The sequence below is a fragment of the Synchiropus splendidus genome, chromosome 1 (genome assembly GCF_027744825.2).
Source record: "Synchiropus splendidus isolate RoL2022-P1 chromosome 1, RoL_Sspl_1.0, whole genome shotgun sequence".
In the NCBI taxonomy this organism is placed as follows: Eukaryota; Metazoa; Chordata; class Actinopteri; order Syngnathiformes; family Callionymidae; genus Synchiropus; species Synchiropus splendidus.
In genome coordinates this window covers 35,150,706-35,168,826 of record NC_071334.1, presented here as the reverse complement: position 1 = coordinate 35,168,826, position 18,121 = coordinate 35,150,706, and the positions used below count along the sequence as shown (strand labels likewise).

Below are 18,121 nucleotides of genomic sequence, written 5' to 3'. Positions count from 1 at the left end.
AGGGACTCATGTTGCGGAATAATGCATGCACTTCCAAAGTGCTCAGTAAGTAGCAGTTTAATATGAAGTGGAATGCACCTGTTTCATATTTTTATCCGCATAGTTGTGGACACCAAATGTTCCATTTTACTCACCCAAGAGGAGTTTATTAGTTATTTCAGTACATGGCAAAATCAGAACATTCCCCGCTACAGTAAAGAGATGCTCAGATTCTGACATCAAAGTCGAGATCCAGGACGGGTCTTTGGAAACACTCCTTGACTGAGCATGAGCGTTTCTCTACGACACCTGTAAATGCAGCTGCGCGTGGCTGCCAAGTGGTTCTCAGTGTGCAAAAGCAGCAGCCGCACCACCAATATCACCCAGGGACCAGATAAAAACACACGTTTTTGACTCTCAGGACAATATTTAGCAAAGGTCCGTGTTTACAACAAACGGTGCCCCATAATTTCATCATTCTTTCCGTGATGTTAAGCCACTGGACGTCACGACACAAACAGGTCACGTTTTATATGAAAACTTAGTTTTAGAACTGAATTACTCAGAAATGGATGAACACGGTTCTTTCACACTGAAACCATCAGTTAAGGTGAAGTTTCACCTTTGCAACACTGTAGGAAACTCCTAAACCGTGGGTCACTGCTTGTGGTTCCCTTTGAGGCAACGTAAACCAGGACCACAAAATACGGTCTATTTTACACAACAAGCCCAGACACCGGCAAAAATGTCCGGATTTCTTCACTATGACCCTGTTTGCTGTTCCACTACTGCACCTCTTCTTACACATTTCCTTTCACATGTTGCTATTTGGTTTGAATTTTAATTTCCCAAAGGAAACATTCACAGGATGGATCAATACATCCATCCCGCATTGATCCATCAAACTACAGCTAAATGCTGTGCTTCACCACCAGAAACCCTCCACACATCCACATTATTTTGTCACACAAGACAACCGAAAGCCAGTCCACCATGAGCACCTGTTTGTTGTGTCACCGTTCCCTTGCATTATATTAATTTATGAGTGGACTCCAAAGGCCCTCTTAGACTAAAAGCCAAACCCCTGCCCCTCGCAGCACTCTTGAACCAGGGCGCCACTGAAAGGCACCAGGTCCATTAACAGGCAGGATGTGGAGAATCTTTCAGTCTACAGTTTCCATTACCGTACTAAATCAATCAAATGCAGCCTGGGATTGTAGAACTATAAATAAGCTTTGGGAATCTGCAACTTGTTATAAAAGAGCTCCTTTTGTCAACCAAAAACAAAGCCTCCAAGCCAATCTAGTCAGTAAGCAGAGGCAATCTGACAAGTGATTAAAGGATTCTTTTCAGCGCTTAAACTTTTCAATAAAGGCTATGTGGTTATGAAAAATGTTTCCGTCCAACGTGGCTGACAGCTGCCTCTCATCATGTGGGTGGAATAAAAGACTTCATGAAAATGAAGACGTGACGTGAGGATGGATGGATTCCTGCTGGTAACTCTGCCATCTGTGTGTTGAGGGAAAACTGAAATCACTTACTTCAAAAAAAGTCTCAAGTCAGCACTCGGTGCATTTACATGATGTGCTGTGAGCTTGGATTCTGTCCTGAAATTGTGGCAACACGTGGGTCGTAGTTGCTGAGAGTGCTATTGATCACCTCTGAAACTGACTGGGCGTCACGAGCTAATGGAAGTCAGAGTTCCGTGAAGTAGTAAAGGAGGACGTGAAGACAACAGGTGCAACTAGGGAGGATGAAAGAGCAGGTCATGCTGGAGCAGACATCCCCTGGAGGGGAAATGCCGATCAAATTCACACTGACTGATGAGCAGGGAATTTTGCATTTCCCATGAATAGTAAATGGACTGAGGAGCAAATTGCTGTGGTGTGTGGTGCTTGAACACATTGCCTCTCACTCAGCGTACGAAGGATTGCCTGAAGACACCAGGAGTACTAGGTGGAACAGATGAATGGAGGTGAAACACAACAACAACCACTGCCACGTTCATGAATGTCAACACTGTCATCGTTGCTAGGTGTTCATTCCCAAGTTTGTGGCTTCATGCCTTCTTGGATTGATGTGTGTGAACAACAAACTTATAGCGCTACATTGGACCCATCAGTGACACCGCAGCGTAAAAGGAGATTAAGATATATTAGTACTAAGTGTCGGGATATCTGCCACACACCTTCCTGGTGAGGTGTTGCAGGGCCTTATCCAACTGGAAAGCGTACCAAGGACATGCTGGAGAGATTGCTTTTCCGATGGCATGTGTTCACATCCAAGACCTCCTGATAAAGAGGAGCCAAGATAAAATGCTTTGCTATATGATCTCTGTTCACTTGTTATGTCCCAGTCGAGGTTACCCATGCCAACCACTAACCGCCAGTGAAAGTCAGTATTTGGGCCCTATATTTCCTTGCTTTTTGCAAGTGGACGATTCCCGAAAATTTGGGAAAAAACAAAACAGATTTTACTCAAGGTCTAATCGGAGCTATGAAGGAGGCTTAGAGTACCTTAGTGATGTCACTGTATAAGTACATGACTGGACTCAATGAGAGCCACTGAGAGTGGGGAAACACCCTCAATACACTCAGATCTACAATAATAAACAATAATAATGATTTTAAAACGCCACATACGCATGAAGCCATGAAGGTGGCGATGAAAGCTGGTCAGAAGGGGTGGATTTCCAGAACATCTGCTGTGGACACACATCACAGCATGGGAAGCATGGAGGATGGGCGACAGACACAGACACCCTCACATTTGCATGTATGTAATGTTCACCTGCAACAGTCAAATACGCATGTAGAATGGAAGAAAGAGGAATGGAAGACGAAGAAGAAATGGTTGTTTGGCAAAAAGAAAAAAAGGGGAATGAGATGAACATTAATTTGTTGAACAGGAGTTTGAGTTTCATAAGATACGCCATTAAAGAAAGAAGAAATTATGCACAATATGACAAAATAAAGATTGTATGGAGGATATTTAAAGCCATGTTTGAGAGCCATGTTCAGAATTTGTTGTTTTTGTTAAAGAAACAAGAATTTTTGAAGGCGCTCACAGAGAGGTCGAGTTTAATGAATATAAAAGTAAATAATGTAATAAATTTGGTTACAAATTTGGTAATATTAGTACATAAGGGGGAAAAAATGTGTTTCAGAGACAAAATAAAACGGAAAATTAGAAAACATGGTTGTTGATTATCAGCACTATACCAAATACAGTTGTTTTGTTTGTTTGTTTTTTGGTTTCAGAAGCCTTCACATGTACATTTCTACCCGTCAGTATGGATGCAAACAACCTCCTGTGCTCTGTTTTCAAAAAAATATTTTTTATTTCTCATTAAGTGTCCTTGGGCGTCACTTTTTTTAGCATTCAATATACTTTATGATTTGGATCAGAATGACTGAGATGCCATTTTTGGTGCCTGTGTACAGCTAGAAGTGGAGCTACGTATCAAAGTGAGTAAAGTGAACATTGGCAGAGTTAATAACATACGGGCGTTTTCTGACGCTTTGTGAAGAGCTCTTTGACTTGTTATTGAGACACTTCCCTTTCCAACCGTTCTCTTCGCTTTTGCTTTTACCGTCCTCTCCATCACTCCCTACCCCCCCAACTCACCAAGATGAAGTCTGTCAGCAGAGCCATATATCTGACACAGTGCATGCACACACACACACACACACACACATACATACACAGATCCAATTCGTAATACAGTGCCCACTAATGGGACAGCGGGTATGAGGGGAATGCGAGATGGAGTCGGTCCAGAGTCAGAGTCAATAAGTTGAGCCGTGCAAGCCAGAGAAGTCTTTCCTTTCACACTACACAGAACCATAGAGGGAACAATTGCCATATAAATAAGATTTTCATATCATCTTCGGAAGGTTAAGTGGCACTTTCTATTCATAATAATTTCCAGCAACAATTTGGGGTGGGCAGTGGGGTGAACTGGTGGTTACTACTTTAGCCAGGTTCACTTCCAAGGTTTTGTGAGAACCTGGGTCCTTTTCTGAGTGACATTTGTAACAGAAGTCTCACAAATGTCCAAAGACTGGTGACCTGTCCAGGCTGCCCGCCTCCGATGGCTGCGGGCTGGCTCTTAGCTACTGTAGGGTGGCGTCTGGGTCTCCTGCGGACACCCTGAACTGCAACTGCAACATGAAAAAATGGACGCCCAGATTTTGTCAGCAGGATGCCCTAAATGTCCGATTTTTAGTGCCTGTATAAGACTGAGTTGACCACTGCTAACATCTCTTATTTGACTTAGATGTTTATTTGTTGTTTAAAAAGTTATTTTTGTACAAATAGATTGACAGCTTCTTCTTTACAAAGGAAGGTGTTAAGTCATTGCGTGTCGGGATGGGGATGGATTGGGGGCGGGTTATGGGCTGTGGGTGGAGCTTTGGATGCCCTCTTTCAAAATCCTAGCTGCTGGCTCCAAGATCCCTGCAGAAGCAGTGTCTCAGCAGTCAGGTTTTGACATTTTTCAGCGAATTTAGTGACAATTCACAAAAGAAAATACGACTCTATGCCTACTTCATGTTTACATTGACAGCTGATAATGTGGGGATTTCACCCCTATGCGGGGCTTGTGACAGCATCCATCGGGGTAGCCACTCCCCACCCCACTGATCTCCACAAATACATCAGAAATAGTACTTTTATTCCTGCTAATCATGAGTAGCTTAGTTTGTTTTAGTGTAGCCTTTGGCCAAGTGATGGTATCTTTACAAGGTCAGGTTCTGTCTCAACAGGATATACCACAAGCTCAACCGGCCAGGTGTTAAGGTCATGGAAGTTTGCTTTTTCAGCTCACAAAGATCCACCTAAGCCTGTTCTCTGTCAAGGTTGGAACAAGGAGCAGTGTGGTAGCAACTGAACGTCAGCCTGCACGGTCTGATAGACAAGTAAATTTGTTGAAGGTGTAGGTCAAAATGCTGACATCGGATGTCTGAGAACAGCTTTAACTTGAGCTTCTAATGCGGCTGGTCTGGGATGATATCACTTCAGTAGCATCGCTATCACTCTGTAAATCACATCATCCGCCAGCAATTGTTTAAATGGAAGGAATAATGCGGCTACTCCACCAGTAGAGAGGCCAGCTCTCTAAACACATCAGGCTATGTGGAACATTTCAGAGACAGAAATTTCCACTTTCTGTTGTTGCTTCATCTTCTCCAAGAGACTTTTCCACTCACTCCCCGTCCTACTTAGCATTTCCCTCACACATCAGCTCACACTCCTTTTCAGCAACTTTGCACAACTCGGCCCATCCGCGCACAGAGCCTCTTTCCAAGAATGCTGGGAGAAACAAGAAGCACAACATCAGCATCCCGGACGAATGACGCCCAGAAGGGGGAACAGCCAAAACGGTCCGGGGAAAACACAATTCATTTTAGTAGAATGTAAATTAGTAAATAGTATGCAGTAATTTAGTAAATAAAGTAAATTAAGACCAGATCTTCTTTTTTTTAATTTATTTATCTATTGTTGTATTTAAATTTAGACAGCAACGTCCAATAACAGTTCACAGTAACTATACATTTCAATACTACTCCTAATGTCAATACATTGTTTAATGTTAATGTTGTTTATATCTTTATTTATTTATCTATGCACTCATGCATACTAAATTAAAACCTCTTTCAGTTTTTAAATGAAAATTAATTAATTAATTTTTAATCCTAAAATGTTAAATTACAATTTGTCAATCAAATGTTTGACTTTGGAAGATCCAACGATATTTGGTATTTAAAATACATCTTCTACAGCCACAACATAGTAAAACAAAGCACTATTTCTCTTTGATATCAAACATAAATAGCGAAATTAACACGACTTCATTTGAATAATGAAGTATATCACAGCCATATATGTATCGCTTCTTGTCAATGATGCAACTGAAACAATACAGTCGCAAAATATGTCAATTCTTTTGTGACATGGACACATTTCAGTGTGTTTAAAAGCAAACACCTTTGGCAACAAGGCAAGGTGCTTCTACTTTCTGTGGCATTTGTTTGCTCTCCCCATTCTTGCCGGGTTTTACTCCAAGTCCTAAGTCACACTGACATGAACTGACAGTTCTAAATCAGACGGCTGTATTACCCCTACATACATTAATGTGAAACGTTGCACACTTTAAAGTTTATAGATTACATTCGTCAGATTTTTCACTCCTAAATGTCTTGTTCTTAAAAGCAACTTGTCATTCATATTTATGAATCATATGCTGTACTATTCTGAACTATTTGTAGAGTACGTGCACAGTCTCAAAACAGTGACTTATTTAATATATAATTACATGGTTGTTATTGTGCAGTTCTTTTGTAAAAACAATGCATTTTCACGTGCTGCGCTGTGTATGGGATTTGTTCACGGTGCCTCTCACCCTGTGTAGCTGGGACAGACGCCAGTCACCCATTCATAGAAAATCACTTCAATATATTAACACGTTCACATTCCTTAGAATTTATTTTTTTGTTCAGCGCAGAAAAAAATAACTTATATATTTCAACATTTTCACGCTATTGATTTTGAAAAAATGACTAGGTGGACTATAAAAACAAGACTCCTCTTAGTTGGGAGCAAGTTTATATTCTAACTTCCTGATCGACTGCGCGACAAACTGCAGCAACGAGTCTGGAAGCGTTGACATGTTGAGAAGTTTGAGAAGAGTTGCAGGTGAGACCTGGTTCGTCGTGTCCGGCGGCAGGTTCTTGATGAGGATCTTCCTCCTGTTGCTCAGCTCCTGCCGAGTTTTTGCGAGTCGCTTCTCGATCTCCTCCGGCTCCAGGTCCGGCAGGTCGCGCAGGCAGATGCCCGAGTCCGAGGTTTGCGCTCCCGCAGCACTCGCCGCCACCTCCTCGTCCTCCGGTTGCTGGCTCTCCGGGCTGTCCATCTCCGGGGAAAGCGCGCTCCTCTCGCGCACCAGAGACGAGTGGAGGCTCGGCGGCTGGATAGATGAGGCTGCCGCCATCTTGGAAAGCTGCGCGGAAAGTGTGAGAGGAAGCGAGAGAAGCAGGTGGGAGAGATAGGGAGGGAGAGAGAGAGAGAGGGAGGAAGAGATTCACTCCAAAAGAACATAACTTAGGAAGTCATTGTGGCACAGATTGACCTCCTTTGAATTGAAAAGATGCATTAGCGCTTTAACATCGGAAGGTAAAACGTTTGCCAAATTGAAATTTTATTGCTTTAATTCTGTTACTCTTTCTATAAGTAACAGAGTCCAATTCAAGTTCAGTTTGTTATCGTCCGTGACGATATCAAACTGGATGATCGTCCGTGGATGTTAACTGTTAGTTACCTTCTTCCACAGAGCTCGATGTACTCTTTTTTAAAAATGTTTGTTCTTTTGCCTGGAATCCGAACAACTCCAAAAGTTATGGACTTACTGCAATGCAACTTTCAGGGTGCTCACAACATTACCAAGTCAGACGATCTGGTGGTGCTCTGTACAGTAGGAAATAAATCAACTTTCATGTTACGATAGCAACTGAATGTGGATTTGCAGAACAACTCGTTTATTCCCTGCTGCGGTGGACTCTTCCTCGACTCCTGTGTGTGTCATAGTGTTACTGCCACCTGCTGTCCGGTTGAGCTCACTGCACGCTGAATGTTTTTTAACAAGAATTATTAAAATATAATCCGTGCCGTGCAAATAATACAGAGTCAAACGAATTCCTATGGGCTTGAAAATGAGTTGGTTCGTGGAGGACCTATTCAAAACTTTTGCCAGTGAGGCTGATCCTGACAAGATGCTCGAGCCACCTGAAGTGGATTTGTTGGATGCAGAGTACACAGAGAATCCAGACACGATGAGGAGAAAACTAGGTCACTTGTCTGCTGTTCTTTTGTCCACCCGGCAACCGAGACTATTTCACGGGAATGGTTGCACGGTCAACATTTAACAGCAAGATTATCAATTACAATAATCCAATGTAATAGACTGGGAAACAAAAGGTTAAAGTAGTTTGTTTTCTCATCACTGTGAAAAAAAGGCTGGTGAATTTTTCTCTGGAGGTTGAAGACGCGTTGACTATCTGCTGTCCAGATGTCAACGGAGAACTTGCTCCAACATTTGGGAGCCAGGACAGCAAATAGCCATGATTTATCTGAGCGACTACAGCAAGCCAATTACGACCGGCAGGGGAGTGAGGTCAAAGACGACAAAGGTGCAGTTTATTAGCTACACATTTGAAATAACATGAGCTTGCTGAAGAACCAGTGGTGTCTCCCAGGTGAAAATTGCATGGATCTTTCAGATATTGTGCAGCATGTTCCTACACGAGGTATTTGCAGCAACGTAAGGGTGTCAAGGATAGTTGGGCGTTACTGTCAGGATTTGGGCGGCCACGCTTCTGTCAGCTCTGATGGTGTGCAGACATTCCAGTGGTGTGGTTGAAAGGAAAAGAAGTGTAGTTCATGCTAGCAATTTCATCTCATATCCAACCTATTCCTCTTCCACTTCTTTGAGATCAGTAGAAATAAAGAGGTCTGTACTTCCTACACACCAGAAACATCCTCCAACACTCCGCGGCCCCCTCCATCCCCATGGTTGGAACACCTCACCAAGAAGCTATACCTAGACACCTCAACCAGTTTCTCTTGATGCAGACGAACAATGGTTCTACTTTCAGTCTCTCCATCAATCACTGCTTAACCATTTGGAGGTGTTTGAGGCCAAATGTTGACCAGATGAAGATCTGTTTGAAAGTTCAATGCAGGGGTCAGGAAGTTTGAGTATAATATATACATAATAATATAATAATCATATATTATACGGTGGTACCTCGGTTCTCGACCTCAATCTGTTCCAGACGGCCGTTCGAGAAGCGATTTGTTCGAAATCTGAATCGATTTTTCCCATTGCAATGAATGGAAAAAGAAATAATGCGTTCCAAGCCATAAAATAGTCTTTTGTAGGAGTGAATGTAGAGTGTCTGCAGTAGGTGCGCTGTTCCTCTATGTGTGTGGCCGCTGCATGTGGGAGGGGTTGCCGAGTGAGTGACGTCTCTCCAGAAGTGAAGAGGTGCCCGGTGCGTGTCCAGCTCTGAATGTGCTCTTCTGTGCAGTTTGGCTGTGACAAAGTCATAAACCAAGTCACGCTCTGCCCGAGACTCGCTCCAGTCTCTGAGGTGTTGTGACACTCTACCACGGTCCAGTGTGGAGACAGGAAAGGTTTTACACCTCAATGTGAAGAAAAAACAGTCAGTAAATGTAGCTAAATACACAACAACAAAGCGTGTCGTGAATCAGCTGATTGGTCCGCACACGTTATGTTTTTTCCGGCTTTTTTCTGGGGCGTTCGAGCTCTGGATTTTCGTTCGAAATCCAAAGCAAAAAAGTCTCGGAATTTTTGTTCTGATTTGCTTGAATTCCAGGACATTCGAAAACTGAGGTACCACTGTACATCAGTAGTAGAACTGTGCTGGTGCAGCCCTTTTCTCTTCCGTGGGCATTTCCCATCCAGGGTTGTAAGAGCAGATCAGCCTCCTCCACCTCAACCTAACTGAATCAACCTCCCTACCCCCACCTGTGCTCCTCATGAGGTCTCGCTCATCCATGTCCAACATTCATGGTCCAACACTGTCTCTCCTCTCCATGAGTCCAAACAGCCAAAAGAGTCCTCTTTTTTTTCACAGTTTGCTGAACAGAACCAGAGAAAAACACCACCATTTCTTGTACCATACAATCATAAAGAGATGTCCATGATCCATTCTATTAAAGGTCCTTGATGAGATAACAGTTTACACATAGTCATGCACACAGAATCATGTGATGAGGAGTTATGAACGCGACGAGCAATTGTGGTAAACTCCATTTCATCTTCAGATTCACGTTCATTGGATGAAACAGTGAAATCACCAGTTCCCATGTGAATAATGTGACTGTGAATGGCTGTGTGCCCTCGCTTTTCTCTACCCGTCTCCCGTTGAATGCCAACCAGGCAGCAGAGCGAGAACGCCCGCCTGCCCGCCCGCCCGCCCACCGTGGGTGGAAAGCTGCTCCTGGCAAGCACATGGAACACAGCTCCCTGCCGAGTCCTCACAATGGTGCGGCGGCTGAGTCGCTGACAGACTCACGTACTGTGTAATGGCTCTCTCTGGATGCACTCAAGTAGGCACAGCAACCGACATGTCAGGAAGCACACAGCAACCCACTTTGGAAATATTTTAGAGTGCGATTATGTCGGGGCTCGTGAAATCAACCCTCATCAAGCAGCCTCCATGGTCTTCTCCTCTCGCCATCTGTGTGAAGTGTTTCTTGGCAGATTGTGGTCCAGACAATGACAGTTGTCTGTGGGTGAAAATTATCTCTTACTGCCAAGTGGCTGAACCAATGATGCACTTGTCTGTGTGCTGGTGGCGCACTTCACTGATGACTGTGTGTCGTCTTCTGGGGAAGCGCATAAGAAGGACCATCAGTCAAGAACAGGATGCTCATGTTTGGTCTGTCGCTCTTGGGGCTTGACGCAGATTTGAATGCTTTGAATTTATCTGCATCTGTACAATCAACCCTGATTCAGGCTCTTTCGTCTCAAATAAATTCTAGACTTGAAAAGCACTCGCAGAGTGCTGACCTCGACATTAATGCCCTCCATTATTTTGCACTTGCACTGCATTCTCATTTATGTAATGTAGCGTATGATTCGGCTGGTTTGAACTGCAGGCAACAGCTCTGGAACTCGTCTCTCTAGCTAGTCTGCTTGCTTGTAGTGTTGTAGTATTTGTAGTAGATTGGTCTTGGTTTCAAGACCACTTTTTTAGGATGACTTACCTCTGCATTCACTCATTCAAATATTCTATTGGCAAATTTGTTTTCCTTTTATAGGCTAGTAATGAAACAGTGAAAGATCTTAAGTGAGCCGGAGGTTGGAAACACCGGAACAGGAAGTGGTGTCAGGGAAGCTCCTAGTTAACAGCGAGGATCCAAAACAGTCAGCAGAGAATGAAACACTCTCATGAGTCCTTTAACTTATATTGACAACACAGATAATCATCCCCAATTGGTATGAAGAACATAATGATCCAGGACTGGCAATAGCCCCACAATGGGCACCCCTGGGACAGTTGAGGCGCCCAAGAGGCAGCCTGGGGCGGCAGCAGCAGCAGCAGGGGAAACGGAGTGACGGGCAGTAAGGCCAGGACATGGAGAACATTCCACTGTGGTGGAGTTTGCTCATGTATGGAAATATTGCTGTTGACATTGCCACTCTCATTACTCCACATGTCCTGCTCCTCTTAAGAAACACTGACTCAACACTTGGCTCTTTGAGAAGACACTGTACATGCGCAACAATACTGCTGAACAGTACATAAAGAGTGTAACAATTTGTAAAAGCAGTCACATAAAGTTGTGTCCTTTCATATGTGCACCATTCCCCCATGCAATCTCCTGTGGCGAACAGGAGGATGGCATCGATAGTGTCACATTGAGCTCACAGAGCTGCTTATGGCTACATATTTGTTTAACTTCAGAGATGAGAAAGACTCCACAATCTCCAGTAACCTCCTCCTCCTCTTCTGTTAGAGGTCAACTCTGAGTGTCCGAGCTTCTCACATACTCACACACACCTGTAAGAGAAGCCAGAGCCCCTTCAGAGAAAATAAAAATTGATCTTGTTTTTGATCATGATCTTATTCTTTTGGTCACTACACAAAGGTCTGGGCCACAGGTGAGAGGACAAATCCACCAGAACCTCATGTTTAAAGATCATTCATCTCACACTCGCTATCCTTCCCTCAATAAGAAACACGCACCCCAGCTTGAACACCTCCACCTTGGCAAGGAACTCATCTCCTTGTAGTGTGATCTTTCACAAGGTGGTAACACCTAGAGGTGGTGTCACAGCTTAGCCATCCTGAAGAGGGTTGAACCACTAATCCTCCAAATAGAAGCCAGGAGAAGTGGATCTTTAACCCTCTGAGGAGATCCAGGTGAGGTGGCCCTGGGGCAGAGCCTTGTGAGATGATGTCTCTCAGTTGACCAGTTGCATCACACTTTCAAGTCACCTCTTTGTTTTGGTCACCTGACAGATCGAGGGACACGAATCATTGAGCAGCAAGTCTGGGTGACAACTGCGTGGACCGTCCTGTCACTTTCACTAGCTCAGTTTGGATACGCACGAATCGCCCTGCTCAGCGATAAATACAGTTTCACATCGGAGAATTAATTTGTGCTCCGCGCACATCAGAAACATACATGCACCCACCGCTGTAGTCGGTGTACAACACTTGTACACCGTTACACAAACTTTCTCCCTCAGAGCCTCGTACTTATGTTCTAGTCAAACCTCATCATATCCTGTCATTCTTCACAGGAAAAATAAATGCTTGTCTCTTTCCTGCGCGGGTGCTTGAGCGCGTCAGCCAGTGATTCAGAGCATTTCGGAGTGTGTGGGAGTAGAGAGGAGAAGAAAGCAGGGAAAGCGTTCGTTGCCGGGACCGAGAGTGTGAGGGCCGTGGGCGGGCAGAGTGGCTCAACAAGGGAATGGCGGCACCTGAGAGGAGCTTAGTAGGCGTGTGGATGCTGAGGGAGAAGAGGGATGAGAGATGGAGATGGGGTGAACCCGAAGTGGCAAAGTGGTCCTCGTGTGTGGGAGTTAATGGAGAGCTGTTCCATCCTCTGCATTATCTGGCTGCACATTCCAAGCTGGATGTAAGAGTCTCCGTCCTCCACTGTTGTCGTAACTGATGTTGCAATGCCAAGAGATGTGGTGATCCAGTGGAAACAGCTGACCCAGCCACCTGGAGACCAGACTTAAGCCTGATTACAGTCGTTCGTCATGAAAGCTGCTGAGATACCAGCCGGCTGGATGGTCTGATGTCGAGGTGGAGTTTGTCAGCAGAGTGTGCGTTCAGATTTATTGTCCACTCAAACTGGTGTGCCACCCCGGGACGTTTGGACGACACTGATCTGCTGTGCATTTCACTTCTATACTTTGATTTGGCATTCAAATCTCTCATGCTACAATGAGGTGGTTGGGGGAATCCATCTTTGGCTGGTTATTCATATTTTGACCATTGACACCACAGACTTTTGTGTTGACAGAAGAACGCTAGCATCTGTTCACAGTGGAACATACAGAGGTGAACACCTATCAGGCGGTGAGACCAAGACGAGTCTAATCGACATGTAGACACACGTATTTCTTGCTGTAGAAGATATGCAAGTCATTTTTTAAAAGTGAATAAGCTGAAATGCTGACATCCAGTTTGGCCATGGTATCTGCATGTTCTGTTTCTCAACACCGTCTCAACTACAACACTACTCAGTTAAACAAAATGGAATCCAGCTCCCACCGACCTTCTTGGACTTCCTGACGTGATGCATTCCATGCATGGATGTTCAAAATGGCCATGAACGCTGACCCCTTGCCTTAAGTGAAATGCACCATACAAAAGTCATGGTCATGAGGTGAATGGTCAGCCATGAAATTTCTGTCCCCACCTGGTGAATTCCGACTGGTTGGTGTCCTAGCTGAGCGGCCTTTGTAAGCAGGTTGAGGAGCTTTTCGTCTGATGGACTGATGACCTGCCCAGGGTGTCTCCTGCCTCCCTGGATTCTGAACTAAGAGGACAAACACTTGCCTGTGCTGGGCTGGGGGTTCGGTCTGACAGGAAATTAACATTTTGTAAGCGATAAACTGCGTAGTCCCAGGAAGAGTTATGCCATGACAGCAGCTCCACATCTCTGGCTACAAAACCCACTTTTCAATTTCCATTTCTCTTCAAGCTTGTTATCTTTAAGTGTTCTTGAGCGTTTCATCCTCGCCCTGGAAGAGGACGACCGCCGGCAGGCGACTGATTGAGCCTTGGACTTTTCAATACATCCCGACAAGATGAGGAGAGGACGGCTGCTGACTAACTTGCCTCAACTTTTGACCTCCCTCAGCGTCTCCGCTCTAATGAAGCAACTGTCACCTCGTGACAATCCTCCAGTGCCAAGGACCGCAGCATGTGATGCAATCTTTTTTTGCTCCGTCAGGGAAACTTCCTCCGATGATGGTAATGTGAAGTAATGGAGCAGGGAGACCGCAAGTGGCTGTCAGACTTGAAGACAAGCTCCTCACTAATGAGAGATGCAGCAGGCTGTTTGGGAATCACAGATGATGAAGGTGACCGTCAACCTCCAACGACAACTCTCAGATCTCATGGAAGACTTCGAGCTGAGTGGAGCTACTCATAAATACACGTCTGATAAATCTGACAGTCGGAGCAGGACTTTCCGACTTCCCCAGCAAAAGGAAGAGTCCAGCAGGCATTACAACTTCATCATGCCGTTCAGGGTCCTGACCTCGGGTGTAGGAGGTGCTGTCCAATCAGAGAGCTGACACCTGGCACTAGGAGTCCAAGTACTTCCAGAGCTCTTGGCTCTTCTCTTGAGTTAAGTTTGTTCCCCCTGCAAGAACCATGGCTGACCAGTCACAGCCGCTGGATCTGGCCCGTCACCAACTTGTCTGAGGCATTCAAGGAGTCACGAAGAGCTACATAACCCCAGAAACATAGTGTGACACCATCAATAAGAATATGCTGAGAGTGGTTAGGTGGTTAGGGAGGAAAACAAAAAAATCATTTTTTTGTTTTTCGATTGAGCAGCATCGACTGCGGTCAGACAAAACTGTGGGTGGACTGCAGCTGCTGAATGACGAAAAAAAAGGTCTGAGCAACCCATGATGACAGGGGCTTTGAGAACATTGCATTATTGTTGTATAAAATTACGACAGGAAATAATCAAAACTTGACCCATGACATATTTTAGAATTTCTGACCATCATATTTCCTTCATTCCAACAACAAAAAAAAAGTGATGTAAATATTGTGTTTCTCTAGTGTAGCCACTAGTTTGATCATGCTATCCAGCTAAATGTTTTTGCTCTCTTCTTAATCTGCTTGCTCACGACTTAGGCATGTCACCTGAAGGTTAGCTTCAGCATCATTCTACATCAAAGAGTTTATCAGAAGAAGAGTCCACAGGTTTGTGTAAAATGAACTTTATCACATTCACGTTGCAATAAATCTCCGTTTGATAACTTTTTATGATACATGAGGACGCCACAAGTTCCTTCACGAGTCCATGTGTCCGGTATGCACACATTTATACGTCACCTTCCTGTGAGACGCTCTCACTCCAGGAAATAAAAGAATGCCCAGGCACACACTCACACATGTTTAAGATACAGTCAAGTTTGTTTGCGGATGACACAGCATTCAACATGCGACCCGACGTGTTCAGTTAACAAAGTTTGACATAGCAACAGTTGCCATGAGAGTCCAACTTGAGAATCTAAATCATTCATTTGAAACTTCCATCCAATATGGACCTAAAACAAGTTGAAGTGTTGCACGGTTATTATTTACACTTTTCATTTGTACTCCGGACCAGTCCGCACAAAAACAAAATAGCCAGGTGGAACACACTCACACGTTCTTTCACACACACAAACACACACACATTTAGAAAAAGTGGTTTACACATAGGAGTTGACAGACGTGTGGAACATCTGTGCAACAGCAGCAAGTTTTCCTCCAATCTAATCGACAGATTTAAACAGAATCCAACATAACAATCGCAGTTTGAGTCGTGATGGAGAGAAGAAAGGATGTTAAAATGACAAGGCGGCTGCAGAGACTCAAGTGATTCAGAAAGAACATATGTGCCAGGAATCATCATCAGCTAAGAGGTTGTTAAGGCGTTCAGTTTCAACTCACAAGCTTTTAATTTTAATGTATAGCCTAGAAAAATAAAAGTATTTGGCAAAATACCATCAGTTTAAAATGGCAGAAATCAGCTTGACACACATTTCTGTATTTTCTGGATGAAAAATAGAGTAGAAAAAACAAATACTGCAAAAACATACATTGTGAATGTCTAAATGGTACTAAATGTTTTTCTGTATGTTTGAACTGAAAAAAGTTAAATTGCATTGCATTAAATTGTATTTTTAATCTGTCAGAAAGAACTATATAATAAAATATGATTTCTGTTAGAAAAACAACTTTTTTAACATGAAAAAAACCTCTTTCTTCCGCATAAACCTTTTTTTAGATAATATTTTGCCAAAATATATTTATTTTTATCCTGTTCAACTTTCAATGATTTGGATAATTTGGATGTTCTGTTCATTCCTTCCCCTTTTCACTGCTACTTCTGTCTGGAAATATATATATTTTTAATTCCTATAGTCATACATCATTATATTTTTCTGCACTCGAGAGAAATAAAGGGAAAAAAAAGAAAAAACATTTGCCAACGGATTTATTTAAAACTCTGATCTCGAGTAAAACACCTATTAAACCATTTTTCTGGCAAAGTGTGTGTGTGAAAAAGCTTAGTGAGCAAAACTATTTATGTGAATGAGAGATTTCAAGCAGACATAAAACCTAAAATTAAATCTCTTTATCGTGAGGAATGTGGGTGAGTTTCCCCATCTGTTTAATAAATAGTAGAAAAATAAGATTTGTCCATGTTGATATGTAAAAAAAGAAATGCAGAAATGTGCTGCTGTCGTCGTTTTCACAGGGGATCGTGGAGGAAGATAAAAAGGTTCCCGTGTGATTCTGGATTATTCGTTCTCCAATCAGACTCTTTAGTCTTCAACGTGGATGTTTGTTTTCGCCGGTAAGCGTCCGATAATCCGTTAAAACCTTCCATTTGGGGAGTTAAAAGGCGGCGTCACCACGACGGACCCTGACAGTCGTGTCTTTAGGTGAGCTGGATCAGCACTCAGCGTCCACACTGTGCACGGTGACGGCAGCCTGAAGGTGGTGCGTGTGCAGCGGGTGGTGATGCGTGTGGCGGTACGGGTGGAACTTGTGGCTCAGCAGCGCGGCGGTCTGCGGAGGCGTGTCCAGGTCCATGTCATCGTCGTGGTTCCCGACATCAACACCCGCCGAGAGAGGGTCGTTGTTGCCGGGTGGATTCTCACTGTCCTCCTGAGGGCTCATGGTGCTGTAACCTGCGGATTGGCGAATAAAAAAGACTCAACAAATTAAAACAAGGAACGCAGAACTCTCACACCTAAGTGAATAAATGACTGAATACATAATGGGTAAGGTTGACAATTGAAATAAAAATAAAAAAAATCCAGGATTGAAAAAAATGTTAATTTAACTACCAACTAAACACTGATACACTCATGATTTTCTCACTAAATCCATGTGTAAAATTAATAAACACCCAGATGTTAATTTCAGCACTTACGTATATAATCATTTCATATGTGAATTAGGAGGAGTGGGTGAAAAAGGGGGAAAAAAAACAAAAACATAGAACATACTTCAACATTACTGGTCATGATGATCTATATAGATAAAGTTGTACCGAATAATAGTCATTTATCTGTATCCTAAAATATATTTATGAAGATATTGGAGCTTTTGAAAAATGCCTGATGGTAATCCATCAGGTCATTTACTGGTGTGGGATACCCTTTAGATCAGAGATTCTTAACCACTCTTGGGCCACGAGTGCCTTCTAAAGGGCCGGTACATGTGTAACACCTCTGGGCCGTGAGGGTCGCAAGACGCTCAGTTTTAATACATTACCTGCATATGGTGGCAGTAGTGTGTCATTGAATCGACTTGCACATTTGTGATAGTTATTATAATAGTTATGATCGTTATTATTAACAATGGAGAAGTGCTTGAAAAGAAAAAATGATAAAGAAAGTGATGCCCCCCGTCCAACTGTATAAACTGTTCATGACAGCTGCTGAAGCAGTTTTTGATTAGACAATTTTATGCCAATACTTTCATGTACACTTTACTTATATCTTCTTTAGATTAGATTAGTCCCACAGAGGTTGTTATATTTTTGTTATATTTTGAAAATAAAATATATTTTTAAATTATATTTATAAATGTATTTTATTCAGAATTGTATTCGATTTTTTTTTTTTCAACATTTTCATCAAGCGTATTTTCTTTAGTAAATTTGATAACAATGACTTGCACCTGGTTCTGCTGCTGGTTGCACTTTTCCATGACAAATATCTTGCGCTAATCACATGGTTTCATGTCATTTCACAAGGTTTTGCTTTGTTTGCGTGTAAGTAGATTAAATATGGTTATTGAAGACAAATGAAATCAAGGTTGGCCCAGAGATCAAAAAGGTTAAGAAGCCCTGC

At 43.2% G+C, this 18,121-nt stretch overlaps 2 protein-coding genes across 2 annotated transcripts in view; both read right to left on the bottom strand.

The window, feature by feature from the left end:
* raver2 (ribonucleoprotein, PTB-binding 2) overlaps positions 1-7,508 on the bottom strand; it is a 51,714-nt gene extending 44,206 nt beyond the window's left edge. Inside the window, exons 1-2 of the mRNA XM_053858045.1 lie at positions 7,420-7,508; positions 6,683-6,979 (exon numbers count right to left, since the gene is read on the bottom strand). Coding sequence (XP_053714020.1) covers positions 6,683-6,979; positions 7,420-7,473 — 351 coding nt within the window. The 5' untranslated portion in view covers positions 7,474-7,508. The remainder of the gene's footprint in view (positions 1-6,682; positions 6,980-7,419) is intronic.
* A 7,472-nt stretch (positions 7,509-14,980) lies between these two features.
* The window catches only part of cachd1 (cache domain containing 1), a 55,731-nt gene continuing 52,590 nt past the window's right edge, over positions 14,981-18,121 (bottom strand). The window contains exon 27 of the mRNA XM_053853113.1: positions 14,981-16,951. Coding sequence (XP_053709088.1) covers positions 16,713-16,951 — 239 coding nt within the window. The 3' untranslated portion in view covers positions 14,981-16,712. The remainder of the gene's footprint in view (positions 16,952-18,121) is intronic.